The 25675-nt window shown below is 41.6% G+C and overlaps 1 protein-coding gene across 1 annotated transcript in view; it reads right to left on the bottom strand.

Moving 5' to 3' along the window:
* CLCF1 (cardiotrophin like cytokine factor 1) overlaps window positions 1–16962 on the bottom strand; it is a 52303-nt gene extending 35341 nt beyond the window's left edge. Inside the window, exons 1-2 of the mRNA XM_069980780.1 lie at window positions 16812–16962; window positions 13689–13852 (exon numbers count right to left, since the gene is read on the bottom strand). Coding sequence (XP_069836881.1) covers window positions 13689–13852; window positions 16812–16827 — 180 coding nt within the window. The 5' untranslated portion in view covers window positions 16828–16962. The remainder of the gene's footprint in view (window positions 1–13688; window positions 13853–16811) is intronic.
* Between the last annotated feature and the right edge of the window lie 8713 nt (window positions 16963–25675).

Consider the following 25675-nt stretch of genomic DNA (forward strand, 5'->3'; position numbering starts at 1 on the left):
TAAAAGTAGTCTGAGTAATATATTTTCTTGGCTTGCTGTGATCTGTAGTGCAGCTATCTCAGTCTTGACTGTGCAGTGTCCATAAAATGGTGAAGCCCAGGGGTAAGGGTCGGGGATGAGGGCGTTGGGTTCCAAGCAATGCAGTGAGCAGAGGCCGTGATTCTGGGCAGGGTGACACAGCAGCACCCGTTGGGGAGGGAGCTGTGGCACACCGCAGACATTCAATCCCTAGCTTCTTCTCGCAACTTACGGGGTCTCAGGGTACACCACTATTGAAACCGCAGCAGCATGAACAGGTGCTGACGTGGATAGCGGATAACTTATCCACCACCCAGTCTTCCACGCAGCCCTTCCATGCTAGCCAAGGGAGTGGAACCCTTGCTCCAGAAGCTCAGCCTTCTTCCCCACAGCCTGGCCCCTCTAGGGAAAGGAGGGATTCAGAATTGGAGAAAGGGCTGGTGGATGAGGACGTGGTGACTGACCCTAGCTGGGTGAATAAGCCTAGTGACAGTGCTTCCGAGGGGGAGTCAAGTTCAGCCACAGGACAGGTTGGAAGAGGAAGAGGGGTGGGCAGAGGGAGAAGCAGGGCCAGAGCAAGTAGATCATCAACTGTTTCACGGATTCTAACTCCCGTGGCCAGGCCTAGATGTTTGCAAGTCTGGAGGTTCTTTAAAGAAACTGCGGATGACCGATGGACTGTAGTGTGCGACCTGGGCCACGCCAGGATCAGCAGGGGAGCCACCGCAACCAGGCTAACCACTACCAGCATGCGTAGGCATATGAGTGCTAAACCCCCCACTCAGTGAAACCAAGGCTGTTCCCTTAGTTAGTGCTCCTTCCCCTGTGTCACATTCTGGCTCTGTCTGTCCCCCCACCAAGGCCCCAGTCACAAGCGCCTGCCGCCCTACACCCACCCCTTCAGCTCCACTATACTCAAAGTCAGACTCCAGACTGCTGGCTGGGACATGCAGTGCAGTTACCAAGATTTTAGCAGCACACAGTGGTGATCGGCTGTTGGCAGAAAGGGGACAGGAGGTGTTTCATACAGACCCCTAAGAAGTCCTCAGTACTATTATATTATTATTACTATTATATAGTATATACCACCATTTTTCACAGGGCAATTAGCAGTGAGCTTTGATGTGACTTCCTAAATGAAGAAATAAGAAAATATACTGGTCACACTAGTTTCTGGAGGTTGTCGTATACAATCTGTGGGTAACTGCAGCTATATAGTATATGCCACCATCTTTCACAGGGCAATTAGCAATGAGCTGGGATGTGACTCAGCACTTCTCCCCACCGCTGATTCGATTTTAAGTTTCAGTTTGACTTGGAGGTGCTGGGTTGCCCTGCCCTTAACGTGTTGTCAGAGCGGGTCTTCAGTGCAGCTGGTGGCATCATCAGTCACTAATAACCCACCTGTCAACTGACAGCGCTGACAGGCTGACGTTTATTAATTTTATTATTTCTTAATTTCTTATTGCAGAATTTGCAGCCATATCCAAGCTCACTGCTAATTACCCTGTGTAATTAGCAGTGAGCTTGGTTGCGTGTGACAACGGCTGAACCTGGTGGCGGGTGTGCAACTCGGCAGCCTCACACATGTACCATGCCATGTTACGGGTGTACTCTGCCGTCCTTTCACCAGTACCTTCTACCTTCCTTGGATGTTGTAGCCGTTTTGAAGGCAGGATTGACCATGACCAGGTCTTTTTAATAAAATTCTGAGGCCTCTTAAGAAGATTTTATTGTATTACCCTGTGTAATTAGCAGTGAGTTTGGTTGCGTGTGACAATGGGCGGAACCTGGTGGCGGCTCTGCAACTAAGCAGCCTCACACATGTACCATGCCTGGCCCACGTCTTCAACCCAGTGTTGGTGCGGTTCCTTAAATCCTTCCCCAATTTGGCTGACTTGCTCACCAAGGTGCACCGCATCTGTGCGCATTTCAGCAAGTCAACAAGGGAAAGTTACCCCAACTGCTTGAAAGTCAAATTGAAAGTCAAAACAGTGGTGGGGGAAGAAGTGGGGAGTCACATTATGCAGGGCATGTTACCCCAACTGCTACAGTCAAATTCAAAGTCAAAACAGCGGTGGGGGGAGAAGTGGGGAGTCACATTATGCAGGGCATGTTACCCCAACTGCTACAGTCAAATTCAAAGTCAAAACTGTGGTGGGGGGAGAAGTGGGGAGTCACATTATGCAGGGCATGTTACCCCAACTGCTACAGTCAAAATCAAAGTCAAAACAGCAGTAGGGGGAGAAGTGGGGAGTCACATTATGCAGGGCATGTTACCCCAACTGCTACAGTCAAAATCAAAGTCAAATTCAATTTAGCATCCTTGTCTTGTCCATTTCAAACAATATTATGTGTGGATGTCATCTTACGGGTGTCCTCTGCCGTCCTTTCACCAATACCTTCTACCTTTTTTGGATGTTGTAGCTGTTTTGAAGGCAGGATTGACCAGGTCTTTTTAATCAAATTCCGGGGCCTCTTAAGAAGACTGTATTGTTATTCTTTGTCCCTACCTCCAAAGATATGCCTCTCATGCACAACTGCATGAGGGTTTGAGGTTAAATCTAGCCATAATACTGCTATTTTAATTGGATGATTGTATTGTCCATCTTGGTCTGGGTCAGTGGTGTCAGGCTTTTTGGGCGGTCCATATGCTTCTGGTGTTTGAATGGTTCAATGTGTTCTCACCGCCATGCTGTGTCAGGCAAAGTGTTTGGGTGGTTCATATGCTACCTGTGTTTGAATGGTTCCCTGTGTTCCCTTTTAGGAACCTCATGGCGGTTGCTGCCCCTTGGTACTCTACTGTGTCAGGCCTAATTTTTGTGAGGTTCCACGCCTGCCTCATCTAAAGGCTGGTAAAGGCCACTTCTTTATGGTCTTTTTTTTCTAATCGTCAATTCAAATTTTGAAATCAAATCAACTTCAATTCAAGTGCTATTTTGCAGGGCTGTCTGGTCATCTATTGTATCTCCAAAATACACGTCATTGTTCAAAGGAACAGACAGCGAAAACGGTAGATCCTAATTAAGCATCCTCCTTGTGTTGTCCAGACAATCTGTGGATGTTGTTGTAGCCTTTTTGAAGGCAGGATTGACCAGGTCTTTTTAATAGACAGGCTATTCCGGGGCCTCTTAAAAAGACTGTATTGTTATTCTTTGTCCCTACCTCCAATGATATGCCTCTCACGCAAAACTGCATGAGGGTGTGAGGCTAAACCTAGCCATAATCCGGCTATTTTAATTGGATGATTGTATTGTCCATCTTGGTCTGGGTCAGTGGTGTCAGGTTAAGTTTTTGGGTGGTCCATATGCTACCGGTATTTGAATGGTTCCATGTGTTCTCATGCTGTGTCAGGCTAAATTTTGGTGTGGTTGAAATGCTACCTTTGCTTTAATGGAACTCTGTGTCCTCACCGCCATGCCTTGTCAGGCCTTATTTTTGGGAGGCTCACTTGCTACCTCACTTTTAATGGTTCTCTGTGTCCTCAACGCCATGCTGTGTCAAGCAAAGTGTTTGGGTGGTTCATATGCTACCTGTATTTGAATGGTTCTCTGTGTCCTCACTGCCATGCTGTGTCAGGCTAAATTTTGGGGTAGTTCATATGCTAACCTTTCTTTTAATGGTTCTCTGTGTCCTCACCGCCATGCTGTGTCAGGCAAAGTGTTTGGGTGGTTTATATGCTATCTGTGTTTGAATGGTTCCCTGTGTTCTCACCGCCATGCTGTATCAGCCTAAATTTTGGGGTGGTTCATATGCTACCTCTATTTTAATGGTTCTCTGTGTCCTTACCGCTCTGCTGTGTCAGGCAAAGTTTTTGGGTGGTGCATCATATGCTAACTCTGTTTTAATGGTTCCCTGTGTTCTCACTGTCATGCTGTGTCAGGCTGAGCTTTTGGGTGGTTTATATGCCTACCTCTATTTTAACCAGGCTGTTGCCCAGAATTTGGCATAATGGTGCGATTAGGCAGCCTCAGGGGCATCCATACATGCTGCCCCTGCTGTTTCCTGTCCATTTCCGTGGTGTTTCCATCATTTTCTGAGGTTGACAGGTTTTCACACGACCTTCCCTCTACCGAACTTGGGTCCCCTGCAAAAATGCTCGAGTTTCCCATTGACTTCAATAGGGTTCCTTACTCGAAACGAGCAGCCGAGTATCGGGAGATATTTGTCTCGAGTAACGAGCACCCGAGCATTTTAGTACTTGCTCATGACTATTCCCATCCGATGCATCTTCCCATAGTAACACTTCTTCTTCAGAGCAGGGACATATGCACACAAGGCTGTCCACACAAAGTAAAGGTAATGTAAAATTACCATATAATTTTTTTTCCTGTTGATTTTTAATGTTCATTTGATGCACCTATAAACCAATTGCCTGTTTGCTGGTTGACCATCCTTGGATATATTTTGGTAAGTACAAACCATATATCACTATAGCACAAACTCAGAAGCTACAGCAGCATATAGGTCATTATTTAGCAGTACTGAGCAGCATAAACTGCAAATCCAGCACCACCCAAGAGAATATAGTTATTAGAGGACCTTTTCTCAATTGCTCAATTTGCCTCTGGTTGCTCAAATTACTCTCTCCCCCTCCCTTTCCTCTTTAATCCCCTCTTCATAGACTTCAAGGGGCAGCATACAAACTGATCCATCAACGATTTGAGTAAGTTGAGTTTTTCACAGTGAAGGATGAGTTTAGGAGGAGGAAAAAGCATTGGAATAGCCTGATAAGTAGATAGACAGGAGAAAAAATAATCTGGACCACAAATTTGAATGCATTTGTTTGTAGAGCAATCCTACATGAGCTAACATCTGCCATTGAGAAGACGTTTACTGTCACTAAACACCTCAGGTCTTTTTTCAAGGCTTCCTGTAATTAGAATTCTAGCTTTTGTTCATGGAAGCTCTGGACTATCAAAGGATCCCAGATAATAGCTAATTTTTGTCACTATAGGACCAATAAGATTTTTAGGGTATTAACCTGAAAGAGTTCCCAGTCTCCTCCTCCTTAAATTCATATACAGGGGTTTTCCAGGCATATGAAATTTCATATGGGACAGTTTAAATTCATAATTATGCTCTGCATGCCTGCCACCATTGTCTGGGTCCCTCATTGCTCCTCCAAGTACAACACATCATGGGATAACATTTGGCAGTCTATCATGGTTTGTTGAAGGATTTTACTATAGATGCATCTGCACAGAGGAGCTGTTAAAGATCTGGAAAGTGGTGGTGGGGGGAAAGGCATAATCATAAATTAAAGCTAGCGAGCAGCTTATGTGTAGTTTACTTGTACTTGTCTCACACTGTATATGTCTTCTAAATACATTTAATATGAGTGATAATGTGAATTTATTACCTAGATTATTTTTTTTTACTGATCATCACAACTAGACACTGAAATAAGTTGTTTGTCTCTAATCTATATATGCATATTTAGTCTGGGGCAAACCCTATTCATTTGTATAGGAGAGTTTCCTAAGTACACTCTGTGACCTATTCAGATATCTTCTGTGGGATTGAGCTGGTTTGAGGATGACTGCTGAGCTCAGGACTTTTATGGATTGTGCTTCATCTACACACTGGTGTCACCAGTCGCTGTACTCTTTCCTGTAACAATAAGGAGGATATTGATCCATACAGGGCAGGAAGTGTCAGTTTATTAATAGGACTAGGGGCCAGAATGAAAACTACAAGATTTTAATACATTGGTCCCTCAAGTTACAATATTAATTGGTTCCAGGACAACAATTCTTTGTTGAGAATATTGTATCTTGAGAACAAAACTCTATGGAAAACATTAAAGCCCAAAACTGTCATTCCAAAATAGGAGAAACCTGAAGATTTAAAAGAAAAACTAATGAGGTAACTAATACAGAAAAAGCTACCAAATCACTTAAAGGGGTAGTTCACCAAAAATGTTTTTCTCTAAAATCAACTAGTGCCAGAAAGTGCTAGAGATTTGTTATTTACTTCTATAAAAAAAATCTGAAGTCTTCCTGTTCTTATCAGCTGCTGTATGTCCTGCAGGAAGTGGTAAAGGTTTTCTATGGAGATTTGCCACTGCTCTGGACAGTTTTTGTCACAGACAGAGGTTTTAGCAGAGAGCACTGTGTCAGACTGAAAATAATACACCACTTCCTGCAGGACATGCAGCAGCTGATAAGTACTGGATGACAAGTTTTTTTTTTTTGTTTTTTTTTTTATAGAAGTAAATTACAAATCTCTGCCACTTTCTGGCTCTAGTTGGTTTGAGAAAGAGAGAGGCGCTACTAGACAGTGAATGCACTTCAGTTATACCAGGCTTTACCAGTAAAATGCCTACTTCTATTGGGCACAAGAAAACTTTGTATATATAATAGATATCTTTGTGCTGCCACAGGTGGGGAATAGGAAGCAATTTGCCTGGAGTATTCCTAATGATGAGGAGGGTGGGGAGGAAGGACAGAGAGGTTGTGCCTGCCTGATGCATATACAAATGGAAGCCCCGGCCGTTAGACACAGCGCTTCCGGATTAAAAGTTGTTTTTATGACAATAACTGCATCCCCTGCCGAACGGACTCCAGGACAGATCTTGGATTAAAAGCAGCTATCTGAACGTACAAGTGGTTTGGGGGGGTCAGATTGTGGGTACGGAGCCGCTTTAATCCCAGGCATGTTTAAATTCAGTTATTGTAGATTTACCTACCACATCTGCTGGAAGTTTGTTCCAAGCATCTACTACTCTTTTAGTAAAGTAATATTTTCTCACTTTGCTTCTGGTCATTCCCCCAACTAACCTCTGACTGTGTCCCCTTATTCTTGAGTTCATTTTTTTCTAAAAACACTTCCCTTTTGGACCTTATTTAGTCTTTTAACATATTTAAAGGTGTTATTTATGTCCCATCTTTCCCTTGTTTCTTTCAGACTATACAGATTCAACTGCTTAAGTTTTTCCTGATATGTTTTATGCTTCAGACCATCCACAGTACAATTATTTTGGTATTCTGCCTGGTATTCCAAAATCCTGGCAACATGCTATCTTTTAAAAATAAAGTCAGACCCTGCAGGCATTTAACGCAAGTGGAAAGAGTGTGGTGCAGGTCTCTGAGCACTGGGAAGCGATTGAGACTTCTAAATGGGTTGTGATCCAGGAGAGAATAATGATTTGGAAAATCTTTTAGGAGTTGTAGAATTTTAACTGCAGCCTCTACTGGTCCCATTCTCAGCCCCTTTCCATGTACAGTATGTAATATGGCCACTAGTTTTTAAAGGGTCCTATTAGACCGATTTTTCATTTCAACGATAAACGGCTGTAAACTAGCACTTTTGTGAATAACCTGAAATCATTTACCATAATACATGGAAAAATAGTCATTAGTTAAGATTGTAATTACAATCATAATTCCAATCGCTATTACAATCATTTTTATACCCCATAATAAGGACAATTGTAATAACAAACAAATGATGTAAACAGACACGGAAAGATTTATAAACAATTAACGAACGATTAGCAACAATTTTATGGTCTGCTCAAAAGATGCGATCAACGACACACAACCAAATTTTTATAAGTCGTTTGATCATTGCCTGCATACACACAGAAATATTATAACTTAAAGTTGAACAATATAACAATTTTTGCACGATAATCTTTCCGTGTACTAGGGGCATTAGACTACCATACGCACAGTGTGCTTTGGTAGTCTGAACACCCACCCCTGCCTTTGGAGGGACCATTTTTAATTCTAATCCATAGGAGACTGGAGGAGTGTCTTAGACTACCCCAGCACACTCTGCATATGGTAATCTAATACCCTAATACAAAAATTGATATATCGGTTGACTTAAACTGTTCATGCAGTGTCCAGAGCGAGTGCAGCCCCTGCTATGTTCTTGCCCACCTGTAGTAAGGTTGCTTTGTATAGGACCCTCTGTTTCTACCTGCATTTCCCATTTCTGCCTGCACTTCCTATTTTCTGCCACTTGGTGTCACTGTCTTCTGTATACCACATGCACAGCTGCAGGAGATATATGTTGAAAGGGTTAATTATAACTGTTTGTTAATGCTGTGTCAGCCACTGTCAGGTGATTCTGCTGTAGCCAATCCATGAACTGGGTACCACACACACCTCACCCAAGCTAGTATATAGGGACTTCCAGTGTAGTTCTGCCCAATCACTGAACAGGATATTTACTGAGGTAAAACGACAGCTGGAGTCAGTTGTTGCTAGGTAGTCTAGTCCAGAGGAGCTATTGTCACAAGTAGCATGCAGTGCTAAAACCTAGCAAGGGGCAACTACCTAAAAAGGGATAAACCTTGCTTACGTCTGGAGGTGACCATTTCTTCAGTTATGCTATTTAGGAAGTCCTTATCCCCAGTGGAGCAAAGTGCTGTAAAGTCCCAGACTCCATTGATCTTAACTTGGCCTACTCAGGTAATCTTGAGGGATTAGGTGTTCCCCGGTTGTATAGGCTTAGGGCCTGTGTTCTTAGTTGCAGCACTCCGTGATCTCTTCTGGCAACACTTCTCCTGACTGACCGAGTATGGGTTATTCTTCTACTTAGTCATCTTCAGTCAGGTCAGCAAAGCAGAGTTCTGTTACTACGTAGGCCAGACCCCATGGTAACCCCCTTTCCTCAGCTACAAGTCTTAACTACAAGTCCCGCGCACCTAGAGACTGATTCTAGTGAGAAACTGAGATTCTCACAAGTATTATACTCCATAACCCAAGTACCTGGCTCAAGGATTCTTGTCAAGAGTTTATCTATTTCTGTCTGATTCAACCAACAAGAAGCTGAATATATTTGTTTGCTATTATTACTAAGGAAACTGTGAGGCAGACTATTGCCTGTATTGCATTGTATTGGTGAAAATACTCTGTATTGTATACTGCTCTACAAAATGATTCCTACAGTAAACTTGTTCCTGTTTAAGTTCCCCAAAATCTTGGTTTTCCTCACACTACACCTGCACCAGTTCTAACTAAAAAGTGTTTGTTGGCACATCCAGGGGTAGGCACATACCACTCCTGGCCACCATGACAAGTGTCTCGGGTACACCATCTTGGCCAGCTTATCTACGCCACCTGGCAACCCCTGATCACCACAATAATCTTTATTTGTGTATGCAGGCAATAATTAAACAGATAAAGCAAGGATAGTGTGGGAATCTAGTGCCCCTCATATATCATGAAGAAGTGACTACGAATTGGATTATCCATGGCAACAAGGTCATAAAGGAAGGCACTGGGTATTTTTAGTGTACATTTTGCATGTATAAGGACATCTTTACTGTGATCGTAATAGTTGCTTTAAGGGATAATATGAGAAACTCTAAGTATGGCTAATACTAGGAAGACTGACATACTACCCTCTGTTGTCAAAAGAATCACCAACACAATGAGGCAGACTGTTGAAACTTAACAATGATAGCCATAAGCAACAAGAATTACCTTACTGAAAAGGAATTTAGGAGAGTGAAAAAAAACATGTAGAATGTTGACTGTAATAAACTTTACCTTGTTTCAAAACATACTGTATATGGTTGCATTCCGAGGTATGCCTAGTGCCTATTTCTATTACTTGGCCAAGACCATTTTTGCAACATTTGAGGGATGTTTTTCCAAAGTATACTCTGCACATTTTGTAAAATCAACCGGCAACATACAAGGCAATGAGATGCTGTGAATCTGTAGCTTATACACAGCGGTTATTATGTAATCCTATAAAATGTTATTATGAGTCACAGTGCGGATTAGCGCACATGAAAGGTCTATGGAGAGATATTAATATAACATAGAGATGACATTGCCCAAAAGAACTATTGTAAACCCTTAAAGCCTTTGCATGAACACTTAGATTGGGCCCGCCTAGTTCAAATTACAACAGAGGCTTGTCAGATGATATGATCCTCGATGGCAAAAAGTCATTAAAAGTACACTTGTGTAATTGTTCAAGAACATTTAGCTAACTACAGATAAGTACATGAACGATGTTGGCTGATCGTTGTCTGTCATTGTGTTTCAACATGTTGAAAAACAAACGACTAAGATAGCGACGATCTGCTGCGGACGCTCCATGAAACAGAAGTGGTGGCAGCAGACCGCAGCTATCTTTTATGGGCTGCCCGGACGATTTAGAGATCACCCAGGCAGCTCCTCGTGACAACCCCCCCCCCCCCCCCCAGCTCTTACCCTAGGGAGCGGGGAACGAGTAGAAAGTGAGGGTTGACAGAGCTCGTTTGCTCCTCATCATCGCCCAGTGTAATAGGGGCTTAAGAGTTTATTAAAGAGAATCTGTCATGTCCAAAACTCGTATATCACCACAAGCGTATGGTGTATATAGTGTAGCACTTTCTTTGTATGTTTAGTCTGAGACTCCAAATTCATGCATTCATCCCTGCCTTAAAGCACCAAAGAGTTGTGTTAGTGACATTGGTGTACTCTGTTCTGTAACACCTCTCCTTCTGCATTATGCTGCTCAATCCCTTCCTTGCTTCCCTTCCACTAGGCACAGCAAAAAAATGTGTGAGGTAAAAAAAAAAAAACATCTTAACATATAACTTTCTTATACTTTCTTATACTTTTCTACATATTAAAGGAAACCAATCAGCCCGTTAGGGCTGATATGGTTCCCTTGAGCATTGTATAAAGCACCTGGATCTGCCCCGGCACGTACCGGCCGCGGCCGCAGCAGGTGCTTTATAACAGAGAAAATGACTTTTATTCCCCGGCTCGTGACTAGATACGAGCGGGGAAGTAGTCATGGTGGGCGGCTCCCCGCTCGTATCTAGTCACTGCGCTCTGCCTGTCAGCACGCTCGGCGGGATGATTGACAGGCAGAGAGGCCAGTAACGGACCTCTCTGCATGTCAATCATCCCCTCTGAGCGCGCTGACAGGCAGAGCGCAGTGACTAGATACGAGCGGGGAGCCGCCCACCATGACTACTTCCCCGCGGTATCTAGTCACGAGCCGGGGAATAAAAGTCATTTTCTCTGTTACAAAGCACCTGCTGCGGCCGCGGTACGTGCCGGGGCCGCTCCAGGTGCTTTATACAATTCTCAAGGGAACCATATCAGCCCAAACGGGCTGATTGGTTCCCTTTAAATTGTAGGGGGTTGTCCAGGATAAAATTGCATTTAACTAAGCTGCCAGGGTGGCGGCTGAGATATTAGTGATATATACTTAACTGCTGTTTCAGCCCTGCCAGATTCTGGGGCGCCCATTCTCCACCACTGTCAGCTAATTCAAAACATTCTGTAACGTGCGGTTCCCACAAGAAGTGGAAGCTTAGCATAGGCCCTATACTGGCTTTGCTGAGCTTTCATTGTCGGAGGGAACAGCAAGTGACAGGATGTTTTGAAATCTCTGACGGCAGTGGACATCTCTCCACAGCATACCTAAACATAATTTTATCCTGGACAGATCCTTATTTATTTCAATACCCCTTATATACAACAATGGTGCATATCCTAGGTCACTAGGGGCCACGTTAAACCTTCAGTACCACATAACAACCCAATGTTGGTTTTTGTTTTTCTTTAGTAGGGATCAATATACTACTGTATATTACTGTATCTCAGATAATCCGTACACAAAAAAAAAAACTAACAGAAGAAAGTACAGTATGCATAAGTATTATAGATAAGGCTAAGATACATTTACAGCATATGGTACATTAAGTTTCCTGGTTATATGAAGGTAATAAAGGTGCACTTTATTAACAAAGCATGTACGTTTAGTGATATAATGCGTTAAGCAAGCATCTGGTACTGACACATTTCACAACTCAGATCCAAAAACTAACATATAAAAACTGTACTAGTGAAACATGATCCAGCCTTGTATTGGTGTATCAAAAGATCCTTGTGTCCACATCACCTCAACACAAGGATTTTCTTAATAACTCTACAGTATCGCCCTAAGGAACTCACAAGATAAGTGGACACAGGAGACAAGTAAGTTTAAATTGGAAAACCCTTTTAAAACATACCTGTCATTAACAAAAACTTTTGATATGTCATAGAGACATAACAAAAGTTTCAATCAATCGGGGTGTTTAGACCACAAATGATCAGGAGAACAAGTCCTGAGAAGTACAAACTTAGTGAGTTTACTCACGGTTCTGTGTCACATGATCTACTGTAGATGTCCATGCAGGACTATAGGTACTTCCAGTTCTCATAGACACAGAGTGAGGAGAGGAGTGCATGGCAGCGCGATCTCCTCCCTGCTTGACGGCCAGTGCACAGCAATTTGTGGAGGGGTGATGACCTTAAAACCAAAGCTTTATAGCCTTTTTCTGGGATAAGTAGTCTTTTATGGTAACAGAATGAATGTATGTTAAAACATCATATGGATAATTAAATGGAAGGAAGTTGCTTGAAACAACAGTAACCATGCAAGTTCTGAAAACCGTGGTAATTATTTACAGTCATATATATTAAAAGAATTATTTAAAATCATCAGCATATATAGAGCACAATGTAAATTCTAGTATCCTAACCATAAAGTGTTAACCAAACATGTGGAATGGCTAGAATAAATCCATAGGATAGCTATACCCATGTTTTAGATCACACAATTAATCCTGTGGGTCTGCACACATATTTGCTTTCTCATCAGGTTGGAAGCACTGGCATTTTGCAACACTCACAAAATGACCCATCATGGTATCATGAATATAGATAGTTGTGGTAAAGACATTCACACTCATAGAGTACAAACCCACTTGACGTATTTGCTGCGTGAATCAGTCTTAAAAATAAGCAGGCAAAACGCAGGTTGGCTTTATACAATTGTTCTGCGTTAAAATACGCAATTGCGTATTTTTGAAGCGTGAAGCTACATGCGTTTTTCGCACAGGTTGTTAACAACTGATGCTTTGCTAACAACAAGCTTCACGCTTCAAAAACACGCAGTTGCGTATTTTAACGCAGAACAATTGTATAAAGCCAACCTGCGTTTTGCCTGCTTATTTTTAAGACTGATTCACGCAGCAAATACGTCAAGTGGGTTTGTACCCTTAAACAAACATATATATGTTAAAGCCCATTCTAAGTTTTTGTGCACTATCATATGGAGGAAGCCACACAAGCCATCTGGATAAGCTACATAGGAGCACCACACCCCAAAATAAGGCTGCCGACTCCTCCACATGGGTGTGGTATTGCCATCATAGTCTGTGTAGGTGGCTGTGTGGTTGATGGAGCATTGTAGAAAGCAGAGAGGTTGATACAATAGCTGTTGCATTCTAACCAGTTTGCCTTTACCAGAGAACCTTTTAATCTTCATATACAACCTTTGTCACTCTCTAATATTATAATGATACTTATAATTTTTAAATTGTTTCCACAATTGTTTGCATCTTACATTTCCTCTTATATCCTGATTTTATGCCTTAAGTTTTTTTTTTATCAAGCTACATTTACAGAGTAAATTATCCTTTTTCAGTTTGAAACCAAAGTCAGCTTTCAGTATCAGTAAAAATGTCATCTTTCAGTATAGCAAAGAAGTAGTTTAAGTCTCTCTGTATACAATAAGCCAGGAAAGGAGTTTGGTGTTAAAACCTCCAAAAATATTAGGTTTCATGTCACTAACTATATACAGGACTTAATTGGCCAACAACTGGCAAATAAAAAAAAAAAAGTGGAAGCAAAATAGTAAAAGAAGATACTACTCACATATGGTCCAGCCAGAGAGCGCAGTTGGTGTTCCAGGTATTTTGTGAGGTCGTAGCTTTTTTGAATTGAAGTTCGAGCGAGAGGGTCTGTTATGTTTAGAGCATCAATTGAAACTGCATGCAAGAGAGATACCAGCATAGCATATAGGACTCTTTGGGAGCCCTCTTAAAATACAGAGGGTTATGAGAGATGGGTCAGCAAGAAATTAGTTATTCAAGTGACAAGTACAGGTTGAAAACAGAAAGTATAGTTATGAATATAAAATAAAGTGAAATGACAGTAAAGAGGCCAAGCAGAAAAAAAAAAAGTAAAAAAAAAAAAAGAACATTAAAATCAGTGCGAAAATGGCCAGTAAATATCAAATAGACTTGAAATGAAACATGTAACAATTATATACTCTGTTTTAAGTACAAGGCAACAGAAATAATTCAAAATAAATGATCATGATTATTACAATCAAAATAATCATTTCTGAGATCCCGACCTCTTTGACAGTGAATATTACACTTGAGAAACAGCAAAGTTGTTTTAAGGTAGATTTTTCTCCAGCGTGAATTTTCATTTCTGTTTCTTAGTAAGACACATGAATAATTTATAAAATGTATATCTGCGATTCTTTGTTCAATTCTTATTTCAGAGATGAAAAGCCACATTATAATAGGAATATATGACTGCCAAGTGCTGGCCTATGTAATTATCAATTCAGACATAGTTCCAGTATTGCGGAATTGATTTTTAAAGGCCACATAGGTTAAATAATTTTATTGATGCATAGTTTGCATGCAACACCTATAGCTTGAAAATTGAGAAAAGATTGTTTAAAAAAAAACAATTATGAATGAAACCTACAAAAAAAATGTGATAACATGGTTTTATTGTAACCTAGGTCACTACATTACTGTTGAAAATAAATGGATTTATAAGAAAATAGATATCTTCGCTTAGGACATATATTAACTTTAAGGTATAATTTTTTTTCTTTTTTATGTAACATACTGATCATACTATATCTTCATGTGTGAGTATCTAGGGACATTAAGGTATCTTGTACTCATAATTTCAAAAATATGTATTTTTACGTATACTGTATTTTTTTGCATATGAAAAGCATCCCATGAAATACTAGTTTCACATTACTCATCTACTCTATGTATCTAGCGCGCCTAGCTTAAAGTTTAAATCTGTATGCAAACAACTATAATTATGAAGTCACTGACATGGAATTTTGACAATAATTAAAAATAAATAAATCCATTGACCTATTTTCTCATTACGTATTTTCTTTGACACGTCTATCTCTCTATTTTGGTTCTGAACTCTGTTTTTACTTGTAATAGAAAGCACATGTGAGGTTTGTAGAAATGAGAGGAAACAAGCTAAAAAAGGGACAAGTAATAAAAAAGCAAGATATAGAAAACATTCACCAAAATGGCAAAAACAATGTAAGAGGACAACACAGAAGTCTGAAGGGCAGTATAAAAAGGCCAGATAAATGTGTCTATGTAGCTACTCTTGAGCAAAACTATGTATAGCCGAATACAACATAGTCCAAGAACTTTTCATCATAAGTTATAGAAGAATTAAGAAACTTTGTACAACTAACAAAATCATTCCAGAGGAATTCCAGAAAAGAAAATCTCATTTGAGTTGAAAAAAAGGTCAATACAAGTTTACAACTGACAAACGCATCAATGAACCATAGATGGTTTCATAAAAGGTAGAAACGTAGGCCTTGTTTTATTCCTAGTTTGTGGCACAATTTATACATTTCAGTATGTTTCCTTAAACTATTTTATACTGATGGACAATCTTTACAATTTTATACACATTGAAAGACATAGGAGGACATTTACCTTAGGTTGAAAAAAGCAAAACAAAAATAGAAATAGTCAATAGAACAAGGGTTGTGTTAAAAAAAATAGTGAAAGATGGACAGAGAGAAGCTGAGGGGCATGCTAAAAAAGGGAAGTTGCAGATAATAATGAGGAATGTGATAGTTAAGAGCACATGATAATACCAAGATGAGTAAATGGAAAAAGGACATGCCAAGAATTTGGAAGAAATTGGAAAAGGTAGAAGACCTCAGAAATAGGTAGGAAAGGCAAATCAGAGAAGAGACTGCAAAGAGCTGATTAAAAGCAGTCTATCCCAGGTAGAAAAAAAAGTTATGAAATCCCAGGTATATGCTGACAGAAGGCTAAATGCAGATGAGAAGAATTAAAGCCAAACAAAAAAGTCAGATGAAATGTACCAAGGTGGAAAGAAATTTCATGTTAACCAGCAGTAGAATGAAATAAAACATACAATCAGGATAAGATGGGGGTGGTGAACCCAGCATGTTAGGTAAGCTGTGTGCAGAGTGTTGTCTGTCAATGCTCAGGGTGGGGAACTTTGAGAGATGTCACAATCTGTCTTTGATATTGACACTTTTCTACAAGTGTCTGTCTCTAGGGCCTTTCTCATGTTTCACCCTCAAATGACACAGAGCATTTATTATGTCTCCTACACCTTTTATTTTTTCCTTTTCAGACACCTAATTTTCTACCAAATTTCATGGGTCCTTATGTGTTTGTAGTGTCACCATGTGTATTATTATTAATATGTATATACTTGCACAGTAAATGTAACTGAAAGCAAAGTCATAGAAGTTGAAATAAAGGTCATTTTTATAACAACTTGCCTGGGAGTACTGCAAGGACACAGTATTCTCTACTGGGCAGGGTTGGCTGTATCATTTCACTGCAATACATTACTGACGCAATATTATCAATATTGTGTACTAATTCCTCAAATGGAAAAACATTGTAGAATATGTTTTAGCTTTATACATAAAAGTTAAAAGCTGTTTGACAAGAGAACTCATACAGTCACACAAGCTAGGTTTGTGACAAGAACATACTTTGAGAACAATGAATAAAATATGCAACAGCTTTAAAGAATACTTGTGATGAAGACATAGAGTGCTCTCAAGACAGAAGACTGATGAAGGAGGAAGAGACGAGTGCGAGAAAGGAAGAGGGAATAAGTCAGAAAGTATTGAGATGGAGGTGCAGACTGAGACGGCCCAGCCAGATGCACAGCAAGGAATAAAGATGTATAGAAAAGTTTGAGGAAATTGGGTACCTGTGATAAGCAGCATGTCGAGGCTCAGGAAAGTTAGTGGTTGCTGGTTGCTGGTAGCCCAGCTCTCTGTTTTCTAGCCAGGGCACAGAGTGCCATTTCTTGCTCCTACCTTCCTTTAAAGCCAGACTGGGTGATCTGTGGGAGGGGGAGGGAGAGGAGGAGAAAGCGAATGGAAGAGAAAGGAGGGGGGGAAGCAGGAATTTTTGGGAGGGAGAGAGAATTGGAGCCTCTCCCCTGACGTCATATAAGTAACCACAGAAAAAAAGAGAGAGAGAGGAAGTGAAAAGGAAGAAAGGGAGGGAGAGAAAGGAAAAAAAGTTATCAGTCTATGAGAAGCTGAGAGGTGAAAGGGAACAAGAAGGCAAGACAGGCATGGCTAATTAATGGCCCTGTCTCAATGTAGGCATATGCTTTCTTGGCTTGTCTACAATTCACAAAAACGTATCTCTTGAGCATACACAGGTCCTTATATGATATACACTTAATGGCATAATAAGTTGAGATATCCAAACACAGACCTCTCTCCTTCTCCTAATACTCAGACAGGGAAACAGGAACTATCCAGGTGAAAAAGTCACAGGTTGTTCTGTAATGACCTGTATGTTGTCCCACACAATGACCATCTGTTTTAATATATAGGTTTGTGTCACTTTTATCCCCTTCTCCTAATATGCCACAACTTATACTTTTTATCAACATATCATGGATCCCAAAAGAGTGGCTCACTGATAAGCATATATGAAAATGCAAAAAAAAGTGTGACCAATAAAATGATTCTTTTCCTTGCAGCAAAACATTAGTTGGAATCTTTTACTGGTTGTTGTGGGTGACTACATATGGGTAAATCACAGTGATAGCATTATTTAATGTCTGTTCCTACAAAAATGTTACTAGTTAGATAGAAAGCAAGTATTTGATTCTGCTTTTTCTTCTAGTTATATGAATGAAACAGACATTCAACCCCATTCTTCAACTCCTCAACTGTAAATACAAAAGAGACCCTAAGGCCATGGGTGGGGTGTTTTCTTTCTTAATTAATATACCGAGATGTAAAAGAACATAATGCACTGACCCAGGAAAGCTCAACGTTATAGAAGGAAAATAAAATTAAAAAAAACAGAAAAAATTGAATACGGATGATAATAAAAGCAAGAAGTAACAAATAAGAATTACAACAAATACAAATGTGAAGATAGAAACATACAAAATGGTAAGAGCAAATAAAATGTAAAAGTATTTTTCTCTCTTTTTTGCCTTTATCTTTCAGATTTCCAGGTGCCTATTTTGTGTTATTTTTTCCTCCGGTACATATACCAAACAAGACAGAAAGACAAAAAATGGCGCACCCGCAATATGATAATGAAAAAATCTGATATCTTTATTCTCAAAACACATAAACAAAGCAGCAAATGGACATACACTTAAAAACACCTAAAAACCCAATCCGGGTAAACCATCACAGGGAATACTCGTAATAATATACGTGTCCCTCTAGCCGCAGCCCCAATAGCAAATAAATGTCAGGCCCTGTATCCTGTCTAAACAATTGAGTCGTAGACCCTGACATTTATTTGCTATTGGGGCTGCGGCTAGAGGGACACGTATATTATTACGAGTATTCCCTGTGATGGTTTACCCGGATTGGGTTTTTAGGTGTTTTTAAGTGTATGTCCATTTGCTGCTTTGTTTATGTGTTTTGAGAATAAAGATATCAGATTTTTTCATTATCATATTGCGGGTGCGCCATTTTTTGTCTTTCTGTCTTGTTTGGTATATGTTCTGGTATAAGGACATTGGCAGCATCCCATTTAGAGACTTCTAGTAGCTCCCACCTTCTCTTCTTGTATAGCATTTTTTCCTCCGGTGGCATTTTAGAGTTTTTAGGATTTTTTTCTTTCTTTTAACATGATCATCTCTTCCTATCTCTTTACTGTTTATTCAAGTAAAACACAAACACTGACTGATAGGTGTTCTTATACGCAAAGAAGAAAACAAAATAGTCACATTTCAGAGGCACAAGCAGCTAAATGCTATAAATCAGCCATACAAGCTGTGTAATACAAAGGAGGGTGACCAGATGACAGAAGATCATTGGTGAGACAATGGTTGGCAAATGACTAACAAGGAAATAATTATGGTCTTCTCTGTGTGCATGCTAAGAAAGGTCGTGTTTCCTGGACTTGCATTTAGCCCGTGGCCGGGTAACCTGTTAGTCATGAGACCTGGAGGGTGGCTATGGCAGCAGCGGGTGTGAGAGCCATTCATAAATATCTGGCCAGCCACTGTGACTCACAAGGGAGCCGGGAAATGGCAGTCTTGGCAGTGATCATGCTGCATATTGTGTCACTCTCCAATGTAGTGCAAGTCATGAATTCACAGACAAGTGAGTCTTACTAAGTTGTTCTAAGTATGTTTAGAAAGGAAGTCATAAAAGTGACAGTGTTAGTAGCTATAACAGTCCCTGCTTTTGAGATTTAATAGTGATATGAACAATTTTATATGTATATCAGAAAATTGAATAAATAGCAACTCTTTCATATTATCAGAATCTTCCCCTTTAATGGTGTTGTGAATTTCAAAATCTTTTCTGCCTGATCAAGAGATATAGGTTTTACTATAAGGTCCATCACAGTATGGAAGACCAAAACACCACAGGTCCCAGCACAACTTGCACTCCAGCTTCCAGGCATTAAAACATTGGAGTAGTTGTCCAAATTAAATGCTTGCAACAGAAGATTTGTGGTGTCCAGCTCCAAAAAGATTTTAAAAATCCAATCTTTATTAAAAGGGGTAGAGATGGGCAAAAGTTCAGTTTAAAAGGTTCATCGAATTTTGGCAGCTACACTAGTGGGACCAATCATCATCAGCGAAAACAGCGTACAATTTTGGCAAAAAATATTTTTAATGGCTCATTAATTTTAGTGGCAGAAGCAGCTCTTTGGATAATTTCTTCTTGCACTTTTGGCGACATCAACCCCCCCCCCCCCCCCCCCCCAAAAAAAAAAATGCATCAAAACCAGAACAAGAAAGGCCTGCTAAAACACCGGTAGAAAGCGGCATCTCCACCCCTGTGTTTCCACCAATAGGGAGCTGTGTCTCTGCACCTGGGAGAAAGTGGAACTAGAGTTGAGAAAAATATGGCGACCGGCTGGTAGCATGGTGCAGGTGCTTGTAAGCGGGGTGCTTACCCCCGGCCATCCATGAGTCCTTATGGGGTGGACTGGGGAAAAGGAGGATATGCCACCATGGCCCTTTCCACCAATGCCCAGCTACTAAAAAAGGCTACTGATTCTGGCATGGAAAGAGGAGGCAGTTCAACATGATCCACTACCACCATGATACTGGGAGTCAAAGTGGTGTACGGACATTAACAACATTAGTAATTGACACTTACCGGACCAGGGTTCAGCAGTCCAGCTTTCCTGCGCATGCAGCAGTCTTACTGAGGCCTTCCAGTGCGTAGCAGTCCAACTGAGGCTATCTGGCTTTTCTGAGCATGCAGCAGTCCTACAGAGGCCATAATGCTGGCTTGAGCCCCCTCAAAATCTTAGAGGGCAATCTGCAACTGCTCCAGCATCATTTCCCCCCCAGTCCACCATTGTCTTATGGGAGGTGGTACTAGGACAGGAAAAAAGGAGGGGTAGGGGCAGGAAACACGGAGTGGTAAGTCAGAAGACTTGTGAAGCATCCGTACTTGTATAAAGCATTATCTGAATAAGAATATGAAGGGTTTCTGAGGGACATCCTACATGGCCGTACCTTGTTTGTAAACAGGAACTCTATAAAAAGGGACTATCTCACGGAGTTCATGCATAATCTTTGGTTAACCCCTTACAACCAGTCTTTTGCTTTCAGTTTGATATAAAACTCTAAATCAAATCTGGTCACAAGCTGACTAAGCTCAGGCTTTTGAAATGAATAGGCAGGGATAAGTTCTCATGTCCTTTATACAGTCTCCCGACATAACTGTACCTCAGAGGCACAAATCATGGTGTGAACCCTGCCTAACAAGTCTTAAATCCTACACAGGGAAAGTTCATAAAAAATGCAAATGAAAGTCCAATGTGCTTTTAACTATGATCATTGTTAATCATAGCATAACCAAAGAGTATCACAATACTATCTTATATACATAAACGTGAAGGCTAGAACAAGGTGGCGCTCCCCATGACTTAAAATGCCAAAGGAGAATGCAGGGATAACAAAAAGTACAAAAAAAAACAACATATCACACCTAATAACATTCAATAGATTCAAATCATTACCTTAAATGGGTTGTGTCTTGCGGCAAAGAAAGTGAAATCAGATGGCTACTACATACATATATGTAAAGGAGAACAAATGGGCAACATGCAAAAGTGCAGACACTTTCACACAATCCACCTTGCATGTGAAAATCAGCTGCCAGTACTAAAGGGATAGATCAAGAGACTGCAGTTGAACTGAGCATGAGTGACTTATGGTGTGTTTACACAGAGAGATTTATCTGAAAGATCTTTGAAGCCAAAGCCAGGAATAGACTATAAACAGAGAACAGGTCCTAAAGGAAAGATTGGGATCCATCCTAATTTCAAATCCATTCCTGTCTTTGGCTTAAAAAATCTGTCAGATTAATCTCTCTGTGTTAAACACCATTAGTGGATGCCCGGCAATCCGTAGCCAAGGCAACAGATTCTGAAAACAAAGCAGGCACATGGTAGATTAGAGAGTTTATATCTCTCAAATGATTCCTTTAAATAAATGCCTGTACATTTTAAATATGTTTCAATTAACATAAGTAATGATTCCTTGGTTTAGAATCAGTTATTGCTTTAGCCATGTAAAGTATATTTTTACAATACGCCCCTCTGAACAAGATGTGTGTCAATATCATGACAGCATGTAGCCTAAAGTGTATAATTAGAGGAAGCCCTGGGTGGTAACTACCTGAGGTTTACAATATTGACTGGCACTAAAGCTTCCTGTTGTAAAGTTGTCAGTGGTAGTAACATCCAGGAAATATACAGATGATGTAATGCCAACAGCTGCTGACATACAACTAGGAGGGAATGGGGAGAGAAGGACAGTGGGCCCTAAAGCTAGACCCACCCAGCTTTCCCTACCTACTTACCACAACTATTTTAAGTGGTACTGGACAACTGGGCGACGTGCCCTCCCTGCGTCAAAGGTGAAAACCCAAAACAAACAAATAAATATGGTAAACAAACCAAGGGTCAGAACCCTGGACAACGAAATACAAAATAAGAACTGGGAGAATAGTCAAGAGCAATAGAGGATCAGAATATACAAGATATGAAAGACAGGAGAAAACTCCAGCAAGCTCAAAAAAGATTAATGCAAGCACTGAAATCTGGGCTAAAGAACTGTTTATTGAATGTCCGGAATCTGCCCCAGGAGTGATTGGACCAGCCCTGAACATCCTAGCCACACACAGAGAGGAACAAGAGAAACAAGAGTGGCAAGAAATGATTGCAATCACAGAAGCAAAACCCGGGGCGTAATAAGAAATGACTGGGCCCCATAGCAAACTTTTGATTGGGCCCTCCCCCTGCCACTTAGTGCTTCCACATCACTCCTGTGCCAGAGCACTGAGGGGGGGGGGAGTGTTCTCTTGTGGCCAGAAGCACAGTGCTGCCTACAGCCAAAAGAGTGATTGGCTCCACATCACAGTAGATCTGCATAGACGACTGCTGGGCGAGGTAAGCTACATGGGCAGCATGGTTGGACCACGGGCTGACAGGTCTGATGAAGAAGAGGAGAGCAGTCGTCTATGCAGGTCTACTGGCCGCCCACACAATACAAATAATAACAGCTCCGATGCAGTGACAGGAGAGAGACCATCGGGATAAAGATGATTTACATGTCACATCCTCCCGGTGGTCTCTCTAAAATCCCACACTGGTGCTGTTACTGGAGGTAACCCTGCTTCACGCTCCTGCACAGCCCAGCCCGCACCTCCGTATGAGGTCGTGATGTCACCACTTTTGCTAGGAATAGAAGACTTCAACCTGGAATGAAGGAATACAGCAATAATTGTATATGTATATAGTAGATGTGCATTTCCCATAATTAGTGTATATTAAGAATTCCTATAATTTTTGTTGGGCAATAACATACATGTTTTGCCCAGACTTCTCCTTTAATTACCGCAGCCAAGATGTATACTATTATTATAAGGTATTTCCATCTCAGCTAATGTAGTGAAACTTGTAGGATTCGTCAAGTTAAATAATTTTACATATACATTTATTTAGCAAACTTGCCCCCTTCACCTGTTATGTCTGCTCTTTATCCCCTAGTGTTGACAGCTCATTTTCTAGGTTTTTGAGTACAGTAGGTCGGACTGATTTTGCTGTAGGTAGTTTACGCCAGTTTCTATTTTACAATTTGATAAATCTGGACCATAGTGTATATATACTGTATAATACTCAGTGTATAAAAAAGAATACTATAGCTATATATAAACCAGCCAGATTACACCAGACAATTACACCAGAGTGGTGGTTGATAACCTAGACAATAAACTGTCAAAAATAGGAGGGCAGTAGGGGATATATCAGTAGAAGGAGGTAAGTTTGGTAAATGTATTTGAAAAAATGTTTAACTTGTGTCACGGACGTGGCTGCAACCCGTACCTTGGGCCACAGCCGTCCCTGCTCCACCTCCTCAACTGCTGCGCGGATGCCGCGTCCCAGATTTTGGAGCACAGGTCTGTCTGCAGTCCAGCCCCTCCACGGGTCTGCTTACCTGTCCCCGCTTCTGCTCTGTTACCTCTTTGCTGGCACGCCTCCTAGGGCACGCGTGCGCTGGCTCAGTAAAATTTAAAAGGTTAGTGTGCTTTTAATTGGCTGCTATGTGCATGTATTTAAGCACAGCCTTGTCATGGCTACCTTGCTAAACCCTCTGTGTCCCTGACCCATAATGGGTTACCTGGGCGTGTTTTCTTCCATGTCCCTGCCCGTGTTGAACAGTCTAATGCTGCTGTCCTACCAGGGGCGTAGCTAAAGGCTGATGGGCCCTGGTACAAAATGTTAGCTTGGGGCCCCCCCATCTCACCCCGATCAGGCAAAGTCCTATCTAACGTTATATCCAATTACTCTAATGTGCCACCATGTTCTAATGCCCTGTCACTGCCTCCACCTCATGTACTGCACTACTGCCCCCTATAATTAATGGACTGTACTGTGTCATTGTCTAATCATTGTATTCCAATCTTTGACTCTCCAGCTGAAAAACTACAACTCTCATCATGAACTGCCAGTTGGAAACGATGGGGGTTGTAGTGCTGCAACCTGAAGAGCCACATGCTGCAAAGCTACAACTCCCATAATAAACTGTCAGCAAGGCATGATGAAGTTTGAACTTCTGCAACCTGGAGAAGTCACCTGATATCACCTGCAGTCCTATGTAACACCACAGATAACAGTGATATCCCTCTGAGTACAGATAATGTAGTAGTCATCTGCAGTCCTATGTAACACCACAGATAAAGCAGTGATATCTCTGAGTACAGATAATGTAGTAGATGTCCCCTGCAGTCCTATGTAACACCACAGATAACACAGTGATATCTCTAAGTACAGATCATGTAGTAGATGTCCCCTGCAGTCCTATGTAACACCACAGATAACACAGTGATATCTCTGAGTACAGATAATGTAGATGCAGCACAAGCTGGAGCTCAACGCGGTAAAGATACGGCCATAGGACACAGCTTGGGCCGCCAAGGCAGATGTCTGGAGGAGGGGGCGCTGGTACTTGCTGTCATCTGATTAGGTAAGAGGCCCAATCAGATGACAGCATGTGCCAGCGGGCGCAGCGGGACAAATTAGCGCAGTGCTTCCCAACCTTTTCCACCTCGGGGCACCCCTACTAAATGATGTTCTACAAAATAAGAAAACCGTCATACAGTGACTCACCGGTGATGTCTTCTTTGATCTGAGGCGTCACTTTCCCTTTTCCTCTCCATCCGGCTCAGTCCTCCAAGATGATTCCTTCCAGATACGTTTCATCCCCTTAGAACCTGCGAGACAAACAATTTAGGCTCCGCACATTTCTAGCAACTTCCTTCCCTTCCTCCCTCCTGTAGGCTCCCATAGTAACTGCACTGTTTGGTGTAATGTGCAGTAAAGTGAGTAGGAATGTGGGATGCCCCCTGTATGTAGGATTCCCTGCTGTGCCCCCATGAGCTAATAATGCCCCCAGAGGTGCCCCCATGAACAAATAATGCCCCCAGAGGTGCCCTCATGAGCTAATAATGCCCCCAGAGGTGCCCCCATGGGCTAATAATGCCCCCAGAGGTGCCCCCATGGACTAATAATGCCCCCAGAGGTGCCCCCATGAACTAATAATGCCCCCAGAGTTGCCCCCTATGAACTAATAACGCCCCCAGAGGTGCCCCCATGAGCTAATAGTGCCCCCAGAGGTGCCCCCATGAGCTAATAGTGCCCCCAGAGGTGCCCCCATGAACTAATAATGCCCCCAGAGGTGCCCCCATATACTAATAATGCCCCCCAGAGGTGCCCCCATGAGCTAATAATGCCCCCAGAGTTGCCACCATCAACTAATAATGCCCCCAGAGGTGCCCCCATGAGCTAATAATGCCCCCAGAGGTGGCCCCCATGAACTAATAATGCCCCCAGAGGTGCCCCCATGAACTAATAATGCCCCCAGAGGTGCCCCCATACAATAATAATGCCCCCAGAGATGCCCCTATATACTAATAATGCCCCCAGAGGTGCCCCCATGAGCTAATAATGCCCCCAGAGGTGCCCCCATGAGCTAATAATGCCCCCAGAGGTGGCCCCCATGAACTAATAACGCCCACAGAGTTGCCCCCATGAATTAATAATGCCCCCAGAGGT

The sequence above is a fragment of the Dendropsophus ebraccatus genome, chromosome 8, assembly GCF_027789765.1.
Source record: "Dendropsophus ebraccatus isolate aDenEbr1 chromosome 8, aDenEbr1.pat, whole genome shotgun sequence".
In the NCBI taxonomy this organism is placed as follows: domain Eukaryota; kingdom Metazoa; phylum Chordata; class Amphibia; order Anura; family Hylidae; genus Dendropsophus; species Dendropsophus ebraccatus.